Source organism: Macaca mulatta, chromosome 7 (genome assembly GCF_049350105.2).
Source record: "Macaca mulatta isolate MMU2019108-1 chromosome 7, T2T-MMU8v2.0, whole genome shotgun sequence".
Taxonomy (NCBI): Eukaryota; Metazoa; Chordata; class Mammalia; order Primates; family Cercopithecidae; genus Macaca; species Macaca mulatta.
In genome coordinates this window covers 8,599,735-8,617,513 of record NC_133412.1, presented here as the reverse complement: position 1 = coordinate 8,617,513, position 17,779 = coordinate 8,599,735, and the positions used below count along the sequence as shown (strand labels likewise).

Sequence of the window (17,779 nt, the reverse complement as noted above, 5' to 3'; positions counted from 1 at the left end):
GTTCAAGACCAGCCCAGCCAACCTGGTGAAACACCAGCTCTACTAAAAACACAAAAACTAGCCAGGTCTGGTGGCGCATGCTTATAGTCCTAGCTACTCGAGAGGCTGAGGCAGGAAAAGCGCTTCAACCCCAGAGGCTGCAGTGAGCCGAGATCATACCACTGCATTCCAGCTTGGGTGATACAGCAAGACTGTCTCAAAAAAAAAAAAAAAAAAAAAGATACAACCTACCAAAACACAAAACAAAACTGTAACAAGGAAGAAACACATAACCTGAATATTTATATACAAAGTTAAAGAAACTGGATTTGTAATGAAAACCCTTCCCACAAAGAAAACTCTAGCACCAGATACAGGGAACTTGCTCAATCTAACAAATGGCAAAACAAAAATACAAGGGAACTTCCTTAACCTGACAAAAGGCATCAACCAAAAAAACACTTACTGATGAAAGACAGCTTTTACCCAGTATTAGGAGTAAGGTAAGTATGCCTACTCACCATTCCTAATTAACAACATCCTGAAAGTTCAAACTAGTGCAAGAAGACAAGAAAAAGAAATAAAGAGCATTCAAAAGGAGGGAAAAAACTGCCTCTATACACAGATGACATGACTGCCTACACATAGGAAAACACCAAGGAATCTACACAAGAAAGTTCCTACAACTAGTAATTTTAAGACTGCAAGGTTGCTATTAAAAAACAAACAAACAAACTGCATTTCTACACAGTAACAGGGAACAATCAAATATTGAAGTAAAAAAAAAAAAAAACTATTTACAATAGCACCAAGAAACATGACATATTTAACTATAAACCTAACAAAATGTGTGCAGGATCTATTTGCCAAAAACTACAATACATTAAAGAAATAAAACAATGAGGAGATAACATTATATTCAGAGTTTGGAATATTCAATATTGTTAAAATGTTAATTCTCTCCCATGATTTGTAGATTCAAATGCAATCCCAATAAATCCCAGCAGGTTTTATTTTCTTTGATGGAAGGAAGATAAAAGTTGACAAAATTATTCTAAAATTTAAACAGAAAGGCAAAGGAGCTAGAATAGCCAAAATAATTTTTTAAAGTATTTGAAGGATTTGCCCTACCTGATTTCCACATTTAATATAAAGCTACAGTAATAGATACAGAAGTAGGTGGTAAAAAAGGCAGACACACAGATCAACGGACCAGACAAGGGAGTCCAGAAATACATGGTCAATTTATTTTTGACAAAGGGAGAGAGGCAACTAAACAGCCAAAGTGTAACCTTTCAAACAAAATGCTTCTTCAAAATAAATACTGGACATCTATATGAACAAAAAAAAACTCTCTGCCCGTATCTCATGGCACAAACAGAATTAACAGAAATAAAACTTTTAAAGGAAAACAGAGGAAAAACTTTTTGATTTTGGGTTTGGCAAAGATTTCTGAGATACAAAACCAAAAGCATGATTGATAAAAGCAAAAATTAACAAACTGGACTTTATCAAAAATTTTTCTATCTTTCCTTTTGAGACGGAGTCTTACTCTGTCACCCAGGCTGAAGTGCAGTGGCATGATCTCAGGTCACTGCAACCTCTGCCTCCTGGGATCAAGCGATTCTCCTGCCTCAGCCTCCCGAGTACCTGGGACTATAGGCACATGCCAACATTCCTAGCTAATTTTTGTATTTTTAGTAGAGATGGGCTTTCACCATGTTGGCCAGGCTGGTCTCAAATTCCTGGCCTCAAGTGATTCGCCTGACTCGGCCTCCCAAAGTGCTGGGATTACAGGCATGAGCCCCTATACCTGGCCAGAGCTTTATCAAAACTTAAAGCATGTACTGCAAAAGATACTGTCATTATGAGAAAGAAAAGGCAAATCACAGAATGGGAAAAAAATATTTACAAAATAATACCTGATAAAGAACCTGTATCCTGAATACGTAAATAAATAAATAAATGAATAAATCAAAAACCAAAAAAAAACCTCTCAAAACTCAGTAACTTCTGTGTACCAAAAAGAACAATCACAGAGTAAAAAGGCAATCCATGGAAAGGAAAAAAATATTTACAAATCATATATTTAATAACTGGCTAATATCCAAAATATATAAAGACTACTGCAACTCAACAACTAAAAAACAAGCAACATAGGGCTTAAAAATAGGCAACAGACTGGAATACGTGAAGTCTATGTTGTATTTTGCCACAAGGTTATAAAACCTCAATAAGAAAAGCCCAATTAAAAATGGGCAAAAGATTTGAATACATTTTACCAAAGATATATGGGTAACAAATGAGCACATCAAGAGATCATGAGTCTTTAGAGATAAGCAGACTAAAACCACATGTGATACCACTAGGTACATATTGAATGGCAGTTTGTCTTGCTCTGTTGCCCAGGATGGAGTGCAATGGCGCAACCTCGGCTCATTGCAACCTCTGTCTCCTAGGTTCAAGCAATTCTCCTGCCTCAGCCTCCCAAGTAGCTGGGACTACAGGCGTGGGCCATCATGTCTGGCTAATTTTTGTATTTTTAGTAGAGATGAGGTTTCACCATATTGGCCAGGCTGGTCTCGAACTCCTGGCCTCAGGTAACCCACCAGCCTCTGCCTCCCAAATTGCTGGGATTACAGGCGTGAGCCACCGTGCGCAGCCTTTTTTTTTTTTTTTTTTTTTTTTCTTTTCAAATCTCACAATACGGATTGAGTATCCTTTACCTGAAATGCTTGGGACCAGAAGTGTTTCAGATTTCAAATGTTTTGGATTTGGGAATACTTGCATTACACTTACCAGTTTGGCATTCATAATCTGAAAATCCAAAATTCAGAATGTTCCAACGAGCATTTCTTTTAAACAAGACGTCATCACCAAAAAGTTGTGAATTTCGCATTTTAGATTTCAGATTTGGGATGCTCAACCCGTATCAAGTGCTGATGAGGACACAGAACAACTGGAGCTCTTATACACTGCCAGTGGCGGTGTTAGATGGTATAGAGAGTTTGACCATTTCTTTAAAACTTGTTACCATGGGACCCACAGCCAAGTCTTTTCCTAAGTATTTACCCAAAAGAAATAAAAAGTTATGTTCATACAAAAATCTGTACACTAAAGGAGGTTTGTTCATAATCAATGGAAACTGTAAAACCCAAATATACCACAGCTGGAGAATGGACACACAATTATACATTCATACAATGAAATACTACTCTGCAATAAGAGAAACTACTGATAGAATAACATCATGGAGAAATCCCAAATACATTAGGCTACGTGTAAGAAGTCAGTCTCAAAAGGCTACATGTTATATGAGTCCATTTATATGACATTCTAGAAAAGGCAAAAAAGTACAAAAAGAAACCATATCATTGGTTAAGTGGAGGTGAGGGCACAGGGATGATTAAAAATAGGTGTAAGGGAAAGTTTTTGTATTGAAGTTGTCTTGTATTTTAATTGTGGTGGTTACATGACTGTGTACGCTTGTCAAAACTCAGAACTGTACACTAAGGGTCAATTTTACTATATGTAAATTATACCAATAAAAACAATGAAAGTCTTAATAAAAACAAACGTAATGTGATAAAAATAATAGCAAATCATTGACATCACCACCAGTCATAAGGTAAGAAGTTATTTTATATGTTTAATCGTATGTATCTGATTTAAATATGCTGCCTATCAATACATTTCAAACAAAGGGAGGCCATATTGCAGGTTTATGAAAGTTAAGGTTAGTATTATTTAATGATTTTCTTCACCATTTAATAATGAAACATTACAAAGTTGACTATAAAGTTTTTTGAGAGGGAATCTTGCTCTGTCGCCAAGGCTGGAGTGCAGTGGCACGATCTCAGCTCACTGCAAACTCCGCCTCCCAGGTTCACGCCATTCTCCTGCCTTAGCCTCCCGAGTAGCTGGGACTACAGGCACCCGCCACTATGCCTGGCTAATTTTTTTGTATTTTTAGTAGAGACAGGGTTTCACTGTGTTATCCAGGATGGTCTCGATCTCCTGACCTCGTGATCTATCTGACTCGGCCTCCCAAAGTGCTGGGATTACAGACGTGAACCACCTCACCTGGCCAAAAACCACTATTTTTTAATAATTAATTTACCCATTATCTACTATGTGCAGATCCAAACATTCGTGAGATAATCAGGGGCAGAGTCCAGGAACATGACTCTTTTCCCTTTCCATCTTCCTACTAATGGATACAGCTGGCAGAAATAGTAAGTGTAAAGTGCAAGGTCAATATTTAAATATTCTCTCTTTCCATACATTCTCTAAGAAAGGGAGTAATCAGTAGATTCAGCTCTCTTCAAAGAGAGGAAAGAGAATTTTGAGAGGCACTTAACTTTACAAATTGGTAAAGCATGAACTGGTGTCAATTTGTTCCATTTTAAACTTGGGAAAATCAAGGCTTTCGAAGGTGACTGAATCACTTCCCCATTTCTAAAGCAAGAGAAAGGAAGAACTAGAATTCAAATTGATAGCAGCCTCACTTCAGACAAAGTTCTTAGTCCCACCAAGTAAGACCTCATCTCTCACTACTACTCATCTCTCTTCTCGCGTCTGCAATTGTTTAAGCAACAGCTTGGGTCAACATGGTTGAAATCAATTAAGTATCTTTTAGGATTTTATTATGCATACAACCGGTTTAATTTCTAACTTCACTCCCACAATGCATGCATATATACTCAGAAAGGTTGAAGCAGTTTTTTTTTTTTTTTTTTTTTTTTTGGAGACGGAGTCTCGCTCTGTCGCCCAGGCTGGAGTGCAGTGGCCGGATCTCAGCTCACTGCAAGCTCCGCCTCCCGGGTTTTTACGCCATTCTCCTGCCTCAGCCTCCCGAGTAGCCGGGACTACAGGCACCCACCACCTCCCCGGCTAATTTTTTGTATTTTTTAGTAGAGACGGGGTTTCACCGTGTTAGCCAGGATGGTCTCGAACTCCTGACCTCGTGATCCGCCCGTCTCGGCCTCCCAAAGTGCTGGGATTACAGGCTTGAGCCACCGCGCCCGGCCGGTTGAAGCAGTTTATAATAATTTATACTAATATACAGAGTCTTTTATCTGATCACTCAAAAACTTAAAAAGCATATCACTTACTTTTTAAGTCAGGAATAAAAGCAGCAAATACTCAAAAGGATATATGAAAAAGTAATCATGCTCACTTTTGACCTTAATAAAAAATTATTTTAACTCTAATTTTAAACAAAAGAATATAGAAAAAGTTTCCTCCTTCCTCTGGCTTCCTGACATCTGGCTTTCCTCCATTGTTTTCCAAGCTGCCAGTATCCTGAGTTATACACAGATTATTTACTGCAACACAAACTTACCCTGTGAAGCGTCACTGTATGTTGTTCCCATATAGCTGTTTCCTCCATTGCTGTGCTCTGATAAAGGAAAAGAAAAATAAATCATTTACCTTTTAAGAAAATGTCCTTAATAAGGTGAGCAAGAACATCCAACAATTCAGCATATTGAAATACCAAAATTCACACTGTTAATATTAGAGATACCCTGAAAGGACCTTAATAATTATGGAAAGTTTTTTGTTTGCTTTTAAGAGACAGGAAACGACACACAGGAACTTCCTTTGTTTTTAACTTAATTTGGACAGCTGCTCTATATTCATTTCATGCAAGCTGAAATCAGTATTCAAGCTAACTCTGCACCTTTGTACTTAATATTCGATAGAAAAGAGTAAAAACTGGAGCGGTATTATCTTAAAATATCTAACGGCATGTAAACATTTAAAAGCATCTCATGTTTTACAAAGGAAGAGAAATGCCTCTGAACACAGTAATTATAAATATACATGTTACAGGAAAACAGATAAAACCACTGCTAGGTTTGGCAAATGGCGGCTTTAAGGTCACAAACATGACTGTTCTACCTAGTTTCAGTTTTGCTACAGAATTACCTTCTCAAGCTTCACTTATAACCAAAAGAAAAAGAACAGCTTTTCTAGTGTATGTATCACACACGCAGACACACACAAGAAACAAAAACAAAAAACAACAATCTCCCAAACTCCCCCAAGCATCATTATAAAATAAAAGCGATATGAGCTCCAATACAGGTCCCACCCAAATTATAGTGTACTTCAGTTTTACCTCTTGTCATGAGCCTCTCACTAGAGAGGAAAATAAATTATTATCTAAGGCAGGGCTGTCCAATCTTTTGGCTTCCCTGGGCCACACTGAAAGAAGAAGAATTGTCTTGGGCCACACATAAAATACACTAACACTAATGAAAGCTGATGAGCTTTAAAAAAAAAAAAAAAATCGCAAAAAAAACCCATCTCCTAAAGTTTTAGGAAAATTTACGAATTTGTGTTGGGCCGCATGCGACCTGTGAACCACGGGTTGGACAAGCTTGATCTAAGGAATCAGCAGTAAAGAATTCAAAATAAATTTCTTTTAAATGGGGTTAACTGCTCTTGGAGACTTAAAATATTTCAGTCTCTCTTAACGTTACCATTTTACGAAATTGGGACTCCTAAAATGTATTTACAAGTAAATTTTAAAAAGATTCTTCAGAGTTATCAAAAGGTAAAGTAAAATGGGAGAAGGCTAAGCATGACACTCTCAGACCACTAGTCACACCATATAATGCCTATTTCATAGGTGAGGTCTGTCTTCTCTTACTGCTGTTATTAGCATCATGAGAATACGCCTATCAAGGTGCCATGGGCCCAATCTCTCCTTTCCCACAGCGACTTTAATTGAAGATGAATGCCATTTTAGAAAGTAAGTCCCTACAAAGAAAGCCTGCTTCCCTAAATTCAAAGCGACTAGATTAACTATCCTGCCAGATGAATGAGAGGAGAGAGAAAGGATCTCTCTGTTCACTCCCATAGATTGCCAACCTCACCAGCGTTTTGTTTCAATCTTCCAGTGCAGCAAAACCTCCCTTTAATGAGAACTCTACGGGAAACAAAGCTGTTTTTTTTGTTTTTGTTTTTTTTAAACAAACATTGACTGGGATAACGCATTAAAAAAAAAATTCTTCCATCCATGAGAAGCAACAATAGTATGAGTAAATCAGCTAAACATCAACAGTCCCACTAACGTATACATGATAAAAGTATCTGCAATAGTTGCCAGTTTGTCCAATCTCAGCTGATATTAAGAATGAGAACTGCCTGCATAGCTCTCAGCTCATCTTTTCTTGATCTATTTCATCAACCAGTGACATTGTTTTACTGCCTTTTTAATCTTTTTCCTATCAGTCCAAACCGCAAGTGATGTGATAACATGCACTTAACTCTCCTTGATAACACACTCTATGGTAAGAAAGTTAATCATCCTAAGGTCTTAATGAATACAGTTTTCCATTTTGTAAGATGATGTTAATCAAATGGGAAAAATTATTTAACATAAAGGGGGGAGCAGGTTGTAAAACAGTGTGTACATGGTTATCCTAATTTTGTTTAAACATTAGTAGGGAATAAAGGCTGAAAGGATAAAATGTTAACACTGTTTATCATCTTCAAAGTAAAAGGACTGTGGGTGACATTTTTCTATCAGGTGTTTTATCTTCCTTTCTCCATTCCCCATCAGAACAAACTGGCAATGTATTTCAAACCATATTCACCAAATCTCATTCCTATTCGACATTTCAAATACAGACAGTCCTGACTTAGGATGGGTCAGCTTGATTTTCTGACTTGACGATGGTACCCATACAACCATTGCTTTTCATTTCCACTACAGTATTCAAGAAATTATATGAGATATTCAACACTTTACTGTAAAGTAAGCTTTTGTGTTAGATAACTTTGCACAACTATACGCTAATGTAAGCGTTCTGAGCATGGTTAAGGTAGGCTGGGCTAAGCTTATGATATTGGGTACGTTGGGTGTATTAAATGCATTTTTGACTTAAAATACTTTCAACTTATGATGAGTTTAATCAGGACATTGTTCTAAGTGAGTTGAGAAGCATCTGTATCTGTTTTTCACTTGGCTTTTAGGAAAATCAAATAATGTTTAAGAGGATTAACGTTCTTATTGTTAATTATAAAAAATGTTTCTTCTCCTGTTAGCAATTTATACATTAAGGTCTTATTTATTTATTTATTTTTGAGACGGAGTCTCGCTCTGTCGTCCAGGCTGGAAGGCAGTGGCTCACTGCAAGCTCCGCCTCCCAGGTTCACGCCATTCTCCTGCCTCAGCCTCTCGAGTAGCTAGGACTACAGGCGCCCGCCACTATGCCTGGCTAATCTTTTTGTATTTTTAGTAGAGATGGGGTTTCACCGTGTTAGCCAGGATGGTCTCCATCTCCTGACCTCGTGATCTGCCTGCCTCTGCCTCCCAAAGTGCTGGGATTACAGGCGTGAGCCACCACTCCTGGCACATTAAGGTCTTAATGTACAGTCTCCAGAAACTTACTTTGTCCAAGGGAGAAGACTAAAATACTAAAACATAATTGTCCTCACCATTCCATATCAAAATCAATATAGTTTTTCTTTGGAGGACTGGAAAAGTACACATCTCAACAAACTTCTCTGTTAAACATCAAATATAGCTTGATTTACCTGAAGGAAGACCTATGTAGAAGTAATTGAGAATGAAACATCAAAAGAAGTGGTTAGGCTCTTGACCAGCCACTAAACCAACTTAATCCATAATATAAGTGAGTTACTATGTTTTACCACTCCTTATCTTTTTTAAAAAACAACAGAAAAATATATTCCCAGTTTAAATCATGGACCATGTCATTTCTCTCCATTCTCTAGCCTTTCATTTGCTTCTGTGGCAAAAGCAGCAAATTCTATCCATGGTTGTTTCTATAACCAGACAGTCCTGATGAGGAGTTCTGAATGAACTGAGGAATGGACAGATGCACAAACACATAAATATGTAATAATGCAAATACAGTAAAATGATAATGGTAGAACCTTAGTGGTTGGGATTCAGGTATCCATGGTAGACTTCTTTCAATCTTGCTATGTGTTTGAAAGTGACCATAATAAAATGCTGGGGAAAAACTAAGAAATCCTTCTAGTAAATCACTCAGAAATCAAAGCTAAAATTGATAAAAGACATTTTTAGTACCAGTAAATTTATTAACCACTATTTTCATGAGCATTCCATAAAGAAACAATGTTCACTAACGACTGAGAATTTTAATTCTTTAGAAAAGCAAGGGGTGGGGAGGTTCCTTTGGAAGAATACCTAAGAAACGCATGGCTTCTGGGGTGGAGAAAGGAAAACCAGGTGGGAGGAGTATCACTTTTCACTGGGAGCCCTTTGCACTTTTTCACTGGAAGCCCTTTGCACTTTTAATCACATTCATCTATTACTTATAAAATATTTTTAAAACTTAATATCCTTATCGTAAACTTGCTTGTCATTTTCTCATTTCAAAAATACACAAGAGATAGATAATTGCGTAACTTGCACAAAAAGCTTCCGGTAAATTACCAGTCTCAGGCTCAAGACATTTAGGCTTGTAGGAGATCAAGGGGAAAAATGTATTATTCCTCTAAGCATGATTCTAGCACTGCCATTCCCTAATAACTCAGACAGATGTTGGTAAACAGGAAATGAACTAGACCAAGCATAAGGAGACCAGAGCCCAAAGGTATCATCAACTAGAAACATGATCTTAATTTTCCTCACCTATACAATTAGGGAAATGGGTGAAATTATCGCAAATGAACAGACTTTTCTAGCTCCAAAATTCTATTAGACTATAATTCCAATGAACAGCTACAAATTCAGTAATTAGTGAAGCACTGCAGGCATCAAAAGTGACTGCAATTCATGGTTGCTGGATTCTGAGTTCTGTGCACATTTCTAAGCATCAACTGACTAGAATCACAATTTCTGAAGAAGCAAAAAGCTGTATTTCAGAATCTGCCAAGAGTTTGTTTAGTTTCTTTGTTCTAAGCTCCAGCTGGCAAAGACACTACTCAGATCACCAACTCTGAAGGGCTTCCTGCCAAAACTTCAGATCCTAGTTCTAGGCAGTTTCACTGTCCTTTAGGACTGATTACTGAATGGGGAAAGACAGGAGGGCACAAGAACTGACAAGACAGGATGAGCCTATAACTGGAAGAACAAATCCAAAAGAAGATACAAAGTATACTCCAAATGAAGAACTCAACATTATCTAAATACACAGCCAGTTAAATTTTACTATCCTTACGGCTGTAATTTCAAAAACAATCCATGTATCATTCATTCATTCATTCATTCAACAAACATGTATCAGATACAGTAAGTGTTGGGGAGGCCAAAAATAGATCCCTCTTCCTGCCTAGGGGCTCAAAGAAGCAGCTGAGAACACTAAATAAATGGTATTTAAGTTGGTGCAAAAATAATTGCAGCTTTTGCCATTAAAATAGCATCAAAAGATAAGAGCTTTTTGCAGCAAAATAAATTAACTTTTGCACCAAATAGATAAGAGCTGTTATGGAAGATGCAAAAGGACTGTGTCTGCTGTGAAGCTCAGAGACCTATTCCCTGAAACAGCGACCGTTTTGAGTTCGAGCGTGAAGGGTGTCCACGAAAAGAGTGGAGAAAGATGTTTCAGAAGAAACAGCACGTCAGCAAGATTGTGTGCTGCTACACATGATGCTGGCTTTGAAATGACTAAGTTGTACAATTTGTGGAACAGGGAGAGAGGGAAAGGAGAGAAGGTGCAAGGGTATCAGATCACAATGGGCTTTATAATATAATGCCAATGACTTTAAACTCAAACGGAAGACACTAAAGAATTTTTGACAATCAAATGACATAATCAGAATTCATTCTGAAGGCTGTAATGGGAAAATGATTTGAGAAAGGGAAACCAGTTAGAAAGTTAGGGAGAAGTGGGGGCGGAGTTCAAGATGGCTCTTGAGTAGTCAACCAAGTAGCAGCGCTGAAGTCAAACGGAAAAGATGTAATTACCCAGTCAGGACTAAGATAATCCTGTGGACAACCAAAGGAACTTGAGAAGGAGCAGACAATGAGGATACATGAAAACCAATGGAGCTAATACAAAACACTACTTACTGTCCAGAGAATACATCAAAGCCTAAGATCCCTCAATTTTTGCTATCAATACACCTCATTTACCTGACATCATAAAATAATAAAATTTCCTCAAATCTTCAAGGAACACTTTCTTGATGCCATGGAGTTCCCCATTAGGAAAACCGAAGAGTAAAGGTATTAAGAACACTCCGTGACCCTCCGAGTTCCCTCTGTGAGCAAAGCTGCCACACTGAACTGTTTCTGATTCCTTCTCAACTCCAAAGTCTTTCTGTTTGGTCTTTTTGGCTTTTTTCCATCAAGATTGAAAGCAAGATCATCTATGGAGATGACGTTGAGCCAGGAACTTAAGGAGAAGCACAACGTAAGTTTTAGGGAATAAAACAGATGACCCCTGCCCTTCAATGAAGTTTCAATTACATAATCTCAAATTGTGATCACTGCAACACAAACGAATTACAAAGGGAATAGTGTTATGTGTTAAAAGGTAAGGCAAAATATGTATATTTGGACTGATCTGAGGGGCTGTCATTTAAATTCCCGAAATAGAAATGTCCAGGAGGTAGTAAAAAAGATCACTCTAAAATCAAATGAAGAAGGGTCCTAAGGATATTCAGGGATTCAACAAACTTCATGAATAGAGGATAAAAATTCAGGAAGCATAAGAATTAAAATAATGATCAAAATAAGAAGGTAGCAACTATAGGATAAAAGTCTCAATAGAAATTAAGTAAATTTAGCATCCAACACCCCACTGTATTCAACACTGGTTAAATTTACAAATATATCATTGTGTCCATCTCTTGGCTAACAGTTTAGGAAACAAGTGATGAGATGGATATGATTAGGAAGTACTAGTTGGAAAGAAAGACATAGTGAATCTGTAATTTTTCGGTTGATCAAAGCTGAAGGTCTGCTAAAAACGTAAGTTCACAGATAAGCTGCTATATTAGCTATAAAACAGGAGTAAAAGAACATCAGCTTAAAAGTTATCATTATGTGTACATTAAATATTGAGAAAATCTCAATAGGGACAGTTACAAATATTCTTGGAAAGTTTAGAGTGCTTTCCAGTTACCAAAAATAAAACTATTTTTAGGTATAGCATCTTCTAAAGGTTGAAGATAGATAAAAAGACCTCTCACAGTTTATTCAGGTAAAGAGGAGGAAGAAAGGAATGGTATAGCGGGGATGAAGAGAGTGTGACAGTTCTCTGAGTATATCTTTCTGTATAACTCTCTTTCTTAGAACACAGTATTGTTTCACAACATTACCCTTCAGACCAAAAAATTAAACTATTAAAACCAAAAAGATATGGAGGGAAGGGAAGCAATCAAAAACAGAATAAAAACAGTAACAAATTAACTTAACTACATTACAGATGGAGAATGCAACCACACTAGAGAAGTTTAACTTTTCTATAAATCCAGTATTTTAAAATAAAAGGTTTAAAGAAAAATGTTATAATGGTATAGAAAAATGCAGAAAGATACCAATTTCAGAAAAAATCATATTTATGTACTCAGAAAAAAAGCTTGGTTTCAGAGTTGTATATTTTAAGTTTTTATGTATTCTACAATGAACACATGAATTTCATAATCCTTGAAAACTGGTAAACGTCACATCTGAATTACGAAACAAAAAACAGGCAAAAGGGGCCAGGCATGGTGGCTCACGCCTGCAATCCCAGCACTTTTAGAGGCTGAGGCAGGCAGATCATTTGAGGCCAGATGTTCAAGACCAGCCTGGCCAACATGGTGAAACCCCGTCTCCACTAAAAATACAAAAATTAGCCAGGTGCGGGGGCACATGCCTGTAATCCCAGTTACTTGGGAGGCTGAGGCACGAGAATCCTTGAACCCAGGAGGCGGAGTCTGCAGTGGGCCGAGACTGCACCACTGCACTCCAGCCTGGGTGACAGAGTGAGACTCTTGTCTTAAAATAAAAACATAAACAAAAAACAGGGAAAACTGACCTACACTGTTAGAAGTTGGGACAGGGTTACCTTTGTATATGTAGTAACTGGAAGGGATGAAGGTGGGGGAGCTTCTGGGACACTAGTAAATCTTCTTCCTTGATCTGAGTTGTGGGCAAACAGGCGTATTCACTTGGAAAATTAATCAATCTGTGTACACCTATGATTTGTTTAATGTATTACGTTATTTAAAAATTCAGAATAAAGTAATCTGACACAACGGTAAATAATTTGACTGCAATGGATTAAAATAAATCAAATATGCTTCCATCCATTCATATGCTCATACTGATTCTAAAAAACGATAAGTGCTGGCAAAACTCATTATTTTAAGAAACTGTACATCTAGGAAAAGAATAAGATATTTACTCTTCCTTTCCTATACAAACAGTACCAGTGGGTGATCAAAATAGTAGACGAAGGGAAGTTTATTTATTTATTTATTTATTTTTTGAGATGGAGTCTTGCTCTGTCGCCCAGGCTGGAGTGCAGTGGCCGGATCTCAGCTCACTGCAAGCTCCGCCTCCCGGGTTTACACCATTCTCCTGCCTCAGCCTCCCGAGTAGCTGGGACTACAGGCGCCCACCACCTCGCCCGGCTAGTTTTTTGTATTTTTAGTAGAGACGGGGTTTCACCGTATTAGCCAGGATGGTCTCGATCTCCTGACCTCGTGATCCGCCCGCCTCGGCCTCCCAAAGTGCTGGGATTACAGGCTTGAGCCACCGCGCCCGGCCGGGAAGTTTATTTTTTAGAAGCATTCCAGCTAACCAGTGAAAAAGGAATAATAAAAATTGAGTATCATCATTCTATAACACCTAGTGAACTACGGGATCTAAAATTGATCATCAGTGGCTGCAGACATCATCCAAAAACAACAGAAAAAACCCTGGCACTGAATGCCACTTATGAAGCAGAACTGTAAAAACAAAAACATCAAATCTGAATCTGATCAAGGCTCTGGATCGACATTCTGTGCTATCCAGTACAGAAGCCACCAGCAACATGGGGCTACTCAGCACGTAAAATGTGGCTGGTCCAAACTGAGATATGGTATATGTGAACGACATATATGATACGAAATAGGATATATATTATGATATGCTATGTGTAAAATATACATATGACATGTAAAATATACCTGCAACAGTATTCAGAGACTGAATATGGAAAATAATTTAAAATATCTCACCTATAATTTTATATCATTGCATGCTAAAATGGTAATATTTTGGATATATGTTTTAAATAAAATATGAAAATTAAGTTTACCTTAAAAAACGTTTTGGTGTGGCTACATTATACAGATGGCTCATGTGGTATTTTTATTAGAAAGAATTGCTCTAGCTTCAGTTAACCAATTTACAGGAAATACGGTAGGCCAACCACCACTGTAATCACCACAAGGAAGCAAACACCAAAATCCATACTGTGAAAAATTCTACAAACAATTCTGTTTCTCAACCAATAAAGCTGCAAGGGAAGAGAGGAAACAGAGAGAGAGAAGTGGCGGACCACATATGCCTAAGAGAAATGTTAAACAATCACAATAAGAGAATCTCATTAAGGAAAGCTGACATTTAAAACAATCAGAAAACACTAAATATGGCTGGGCGCAGTGGCTCATACCTGTAATCTCAGCACTTTGGGAGGCCAAGGCAGGTGGATCGCCTGAGGTCAGGAGTTCGAGACCAGCCTGGCCAACGTGGTGAAACCCCGTCTCTACTAAAAATACAAAAAATTAGCCAGGCATGGTGGCAGACGCCTGTAATCCCAGTTACTCAAGAAGCTGAGGCAGGAGAATCCCTTGAACCCAGGGAGGCAGACGTTGCAGTGAGCCAAGATCGCACTATTGCACTCCAGCCTGGGCAACAGGAGTGAAACTCTGTCTTAAAAAAAAAAACAAAACAAAACAAACAAACAAAAAAACACACTTAAGTATTTGGAGTTTATTTAAAAAGTGTGCTAATGATAATGTAATTACAGTACTTTAAAAAGAAAGACATCTTTTAGAGATATATATTCAGATACATGTTGAGTATTCTCTTTCTTCTCTGAAATGCTTAGAACCGTAAGTGTTTCTGATTTCAGGATGGACATCCGAAACCCGAAAATCTGAAATCTGAAATGATCCAAAGAGAATTTTCTTTGAGCATTATGTCAATGCTCAAACATTTGGAGCATTTCAGATTTGGGATGCTCACCCTGTATTAACAGATTAAAAGATGTCTGGCATTTGCTTCAAACTAATGGGGAAGGGAAGACACAATGAATGAAGTATAGATGAAATGAGATTGGCTCTTAAGTTGTTAACCGTACTGGGTGACAGTAACGTGGGAATTCATTATATTCCCCACATCCACTTTTCTATGGGTTTGAAAATTTTCCACTTAAAAGAAGGTAACTTGAGAGGACTAGAAATTAATTACTGATTTAGGAAAGACCAAAACCAAGAATGCTGCTACCATGATGCCAGGACATTAAGCAGTATTTCCATGAGTTGGCTATTCCAGCAACAGATTCCTCTTTCAGAAATAGTAACAAAAATGCAACTAGTTCTGGGGATGGATTAGTACCTTCTGCTGATTTTCTAAGCTGAATTTAAGGTGGTCTAACATTACCAGAAAGTGAATAACAGAATTAAAAAGGCAACTTTCGTCTGGAAGGGGTATCAGATATTAATCAAATAATAGCAGAGAACTAAGTACAGGTTGTCGTAAGTGCTATAAAGGGATACACAGTTCAAAGCACAGAGTTTTGACCTAGTTTCTGGGCTCTGGGCGAAGTCCTTGAGGAGAAGAATGAGGGATAGCTATGAGGTGCATGAGGGATGGAAGTGGGAAGCTTTCCGGGTAGAAAAAACAGCACGTGCAAGAGCCTGGTGTAGGAAAGAGCATCTCTCATTTGTTCAAATAATGTTTGAGAGTTTCCTATAGGCTAAACACTGTGTTAAACCACACGAATAACCAGACACAACTAGTATGACCTTTGTTCTCATGGAGCTTATAGTCTAGCAGGAGAACGAGATGATCGAAAAACTCCATGGCTAAATATATAATCACAAGTTTAAATAAGTACTATGAAGGAAGGAAAAACAGTGCCATGAGGAACTCAAAGAGAAAGCTGATAGGAAGTACACCTGCTAGGAACTAAAAAGAGGAAAGTACAGTTTGTGAACAAGAAGCAAGGAGGAACAAGATCCAAGATGTGGCTAGAGGGGTAGGCAGGGGCCAAATAATCCGCTAGGAGCTTACTGACTACATTAGGGATTAATTGATCTTTTACTCTAAAGACAATTAAGCAGCCTAGGAATTCTAGGATGAGTATTCGTTCGTATGTGTGTGTGTAGTGGGGGGGAAGGGAGAGAAACTAATCAAACCTGGATTTTGAGAAGATTATTTTAGAAAAACAGATTGTAAGGGGAAGAGGGGGGTATGATACTACTTAGGAGGCTATTACAGGAATCCAGAGGGACGATTACTTGGTGGGGGCAGGGGGGAGGAGGGAGAATGTAAATGGTTCGAAGTAGAGATAAAACAAGTAGAAAGACCTGAGATGCTCAGATGATCAAAGCTGAATGGAACTTCCTAATCAACCATTCACCACACTAGGTAGACATCCAAACTGAGCCAGGTACCCTGGATTTGGAAGAGTCTTTCATCTCTATTGCCTAATCCATCAGACTAAAGACTGTATCTCTTACCTAATGCCATTGTAATAATTTTTTCAAAAGTATCTCAGGAACCCAGGGAACCTTCCTCTGGAACCATAAAACATCTTGCTGGGCTGAAACTACTAACCTACAGGCTGATTGATCTTTGTCCAGAAATAAATAAATGAATGAATAAATGAATCCTCCTTCTGAAACCACAAAACATCTTGCTGGGCTGAAAACTACTAACCTACAGACTGATCTCTGTTCAAAATGCATGAATGAATGAATGAATGTCCTATATAATCTACAGGCCAACCTTTGTCCATAAGTAAATAAACAAGTAAATAAATAAAATTCCTATATGCCTCCTCTCTGATACTAAAATGGGCTTCACTTAAAATGTTTTTAGAAGACATGGCTAACATAATAGCTTAGTATGTGCTGAGCCCACAACCACCCTGAGATGGGTCCTGTTTGCCTTTTTACATTTGCATTTTGTGTACAGATGAGAAAACAGCCATTTAGTGGCAGACTCAGGATTCAGATTCCAGAGCCTAAACTCACATAGTAAGTAAAACTTAAGAGTTGCTCAATGATAATCTTTTCAGTACTTCTTTTACTTGACCTCTCTGTGCAGGATCTGGCCTGCTGACAGGTGAATGGTGTTTACATGGGTGTTCACTTTGTAATAATTCATTAATGTACATTTGCTCTATGTACTTCTGTACACATGGCAATATATTTCACAATAAAAAGATATAAAAAACTAAGTCAACTAGCAAGACTTAAGTCAGGGTGATTTACATGAAAATCCGGATTTACAACCTCTTTTGAAAAACTGGGAGATCTGGCCTGTCTTCTTCTAAGACAACAATCAGCTGGGGCTGAGCAAGAGCTGCTTCCTTTAGACGAGCTGGCTTGTGCTCTGATGGACCAGTGCCCTCTCCTCCGGCTTTCACGATTCGTGCTGCCTGTCTGGTCTAAGACTCACCTAACACCATTGCATACTCTCCTCCCTGGCACTCTCTTACAACACACGAACATGTAAGGATGTGAATGTGTGAGTTACAGAACATATAAGTAGATGTATGATTACCTATGGCAAGTAAATTTAACCTCAGATCCCTCACCTGTAAAAACAGAGATAGCGGTAGTATCTAACAGAATTGTGAACATT

At 38.0% G+C, this 17,779-nt stretch overlaps 1 protein-coding gene across 13 annotated transcripts in view; it reads right to left on the bottom strand.

The window, feature by feature from the left end:
• TJP1 (tight junction protein 1) overlaps window positions 1-17,779 on the bottom strand; it is a 272,656-nt gene that overhangs the window by 101,152 nt on the left and 153,725 nt on the right. For all 13 annotated transcript variants that reach the window (XM_015141746.3, XM_028850676.2, XM_015141748.3 and 10 more), the window contains one exon: window positions 5,324-5,380. In XM_015141746.3, coding sequence (XP_014997232.2) covers window positions 5,324-5,380 — 57 coding nt within the window. The remainder of the gene's footprint in view (window positions 1-5,323; window positions 5,381-17,779) is intronic.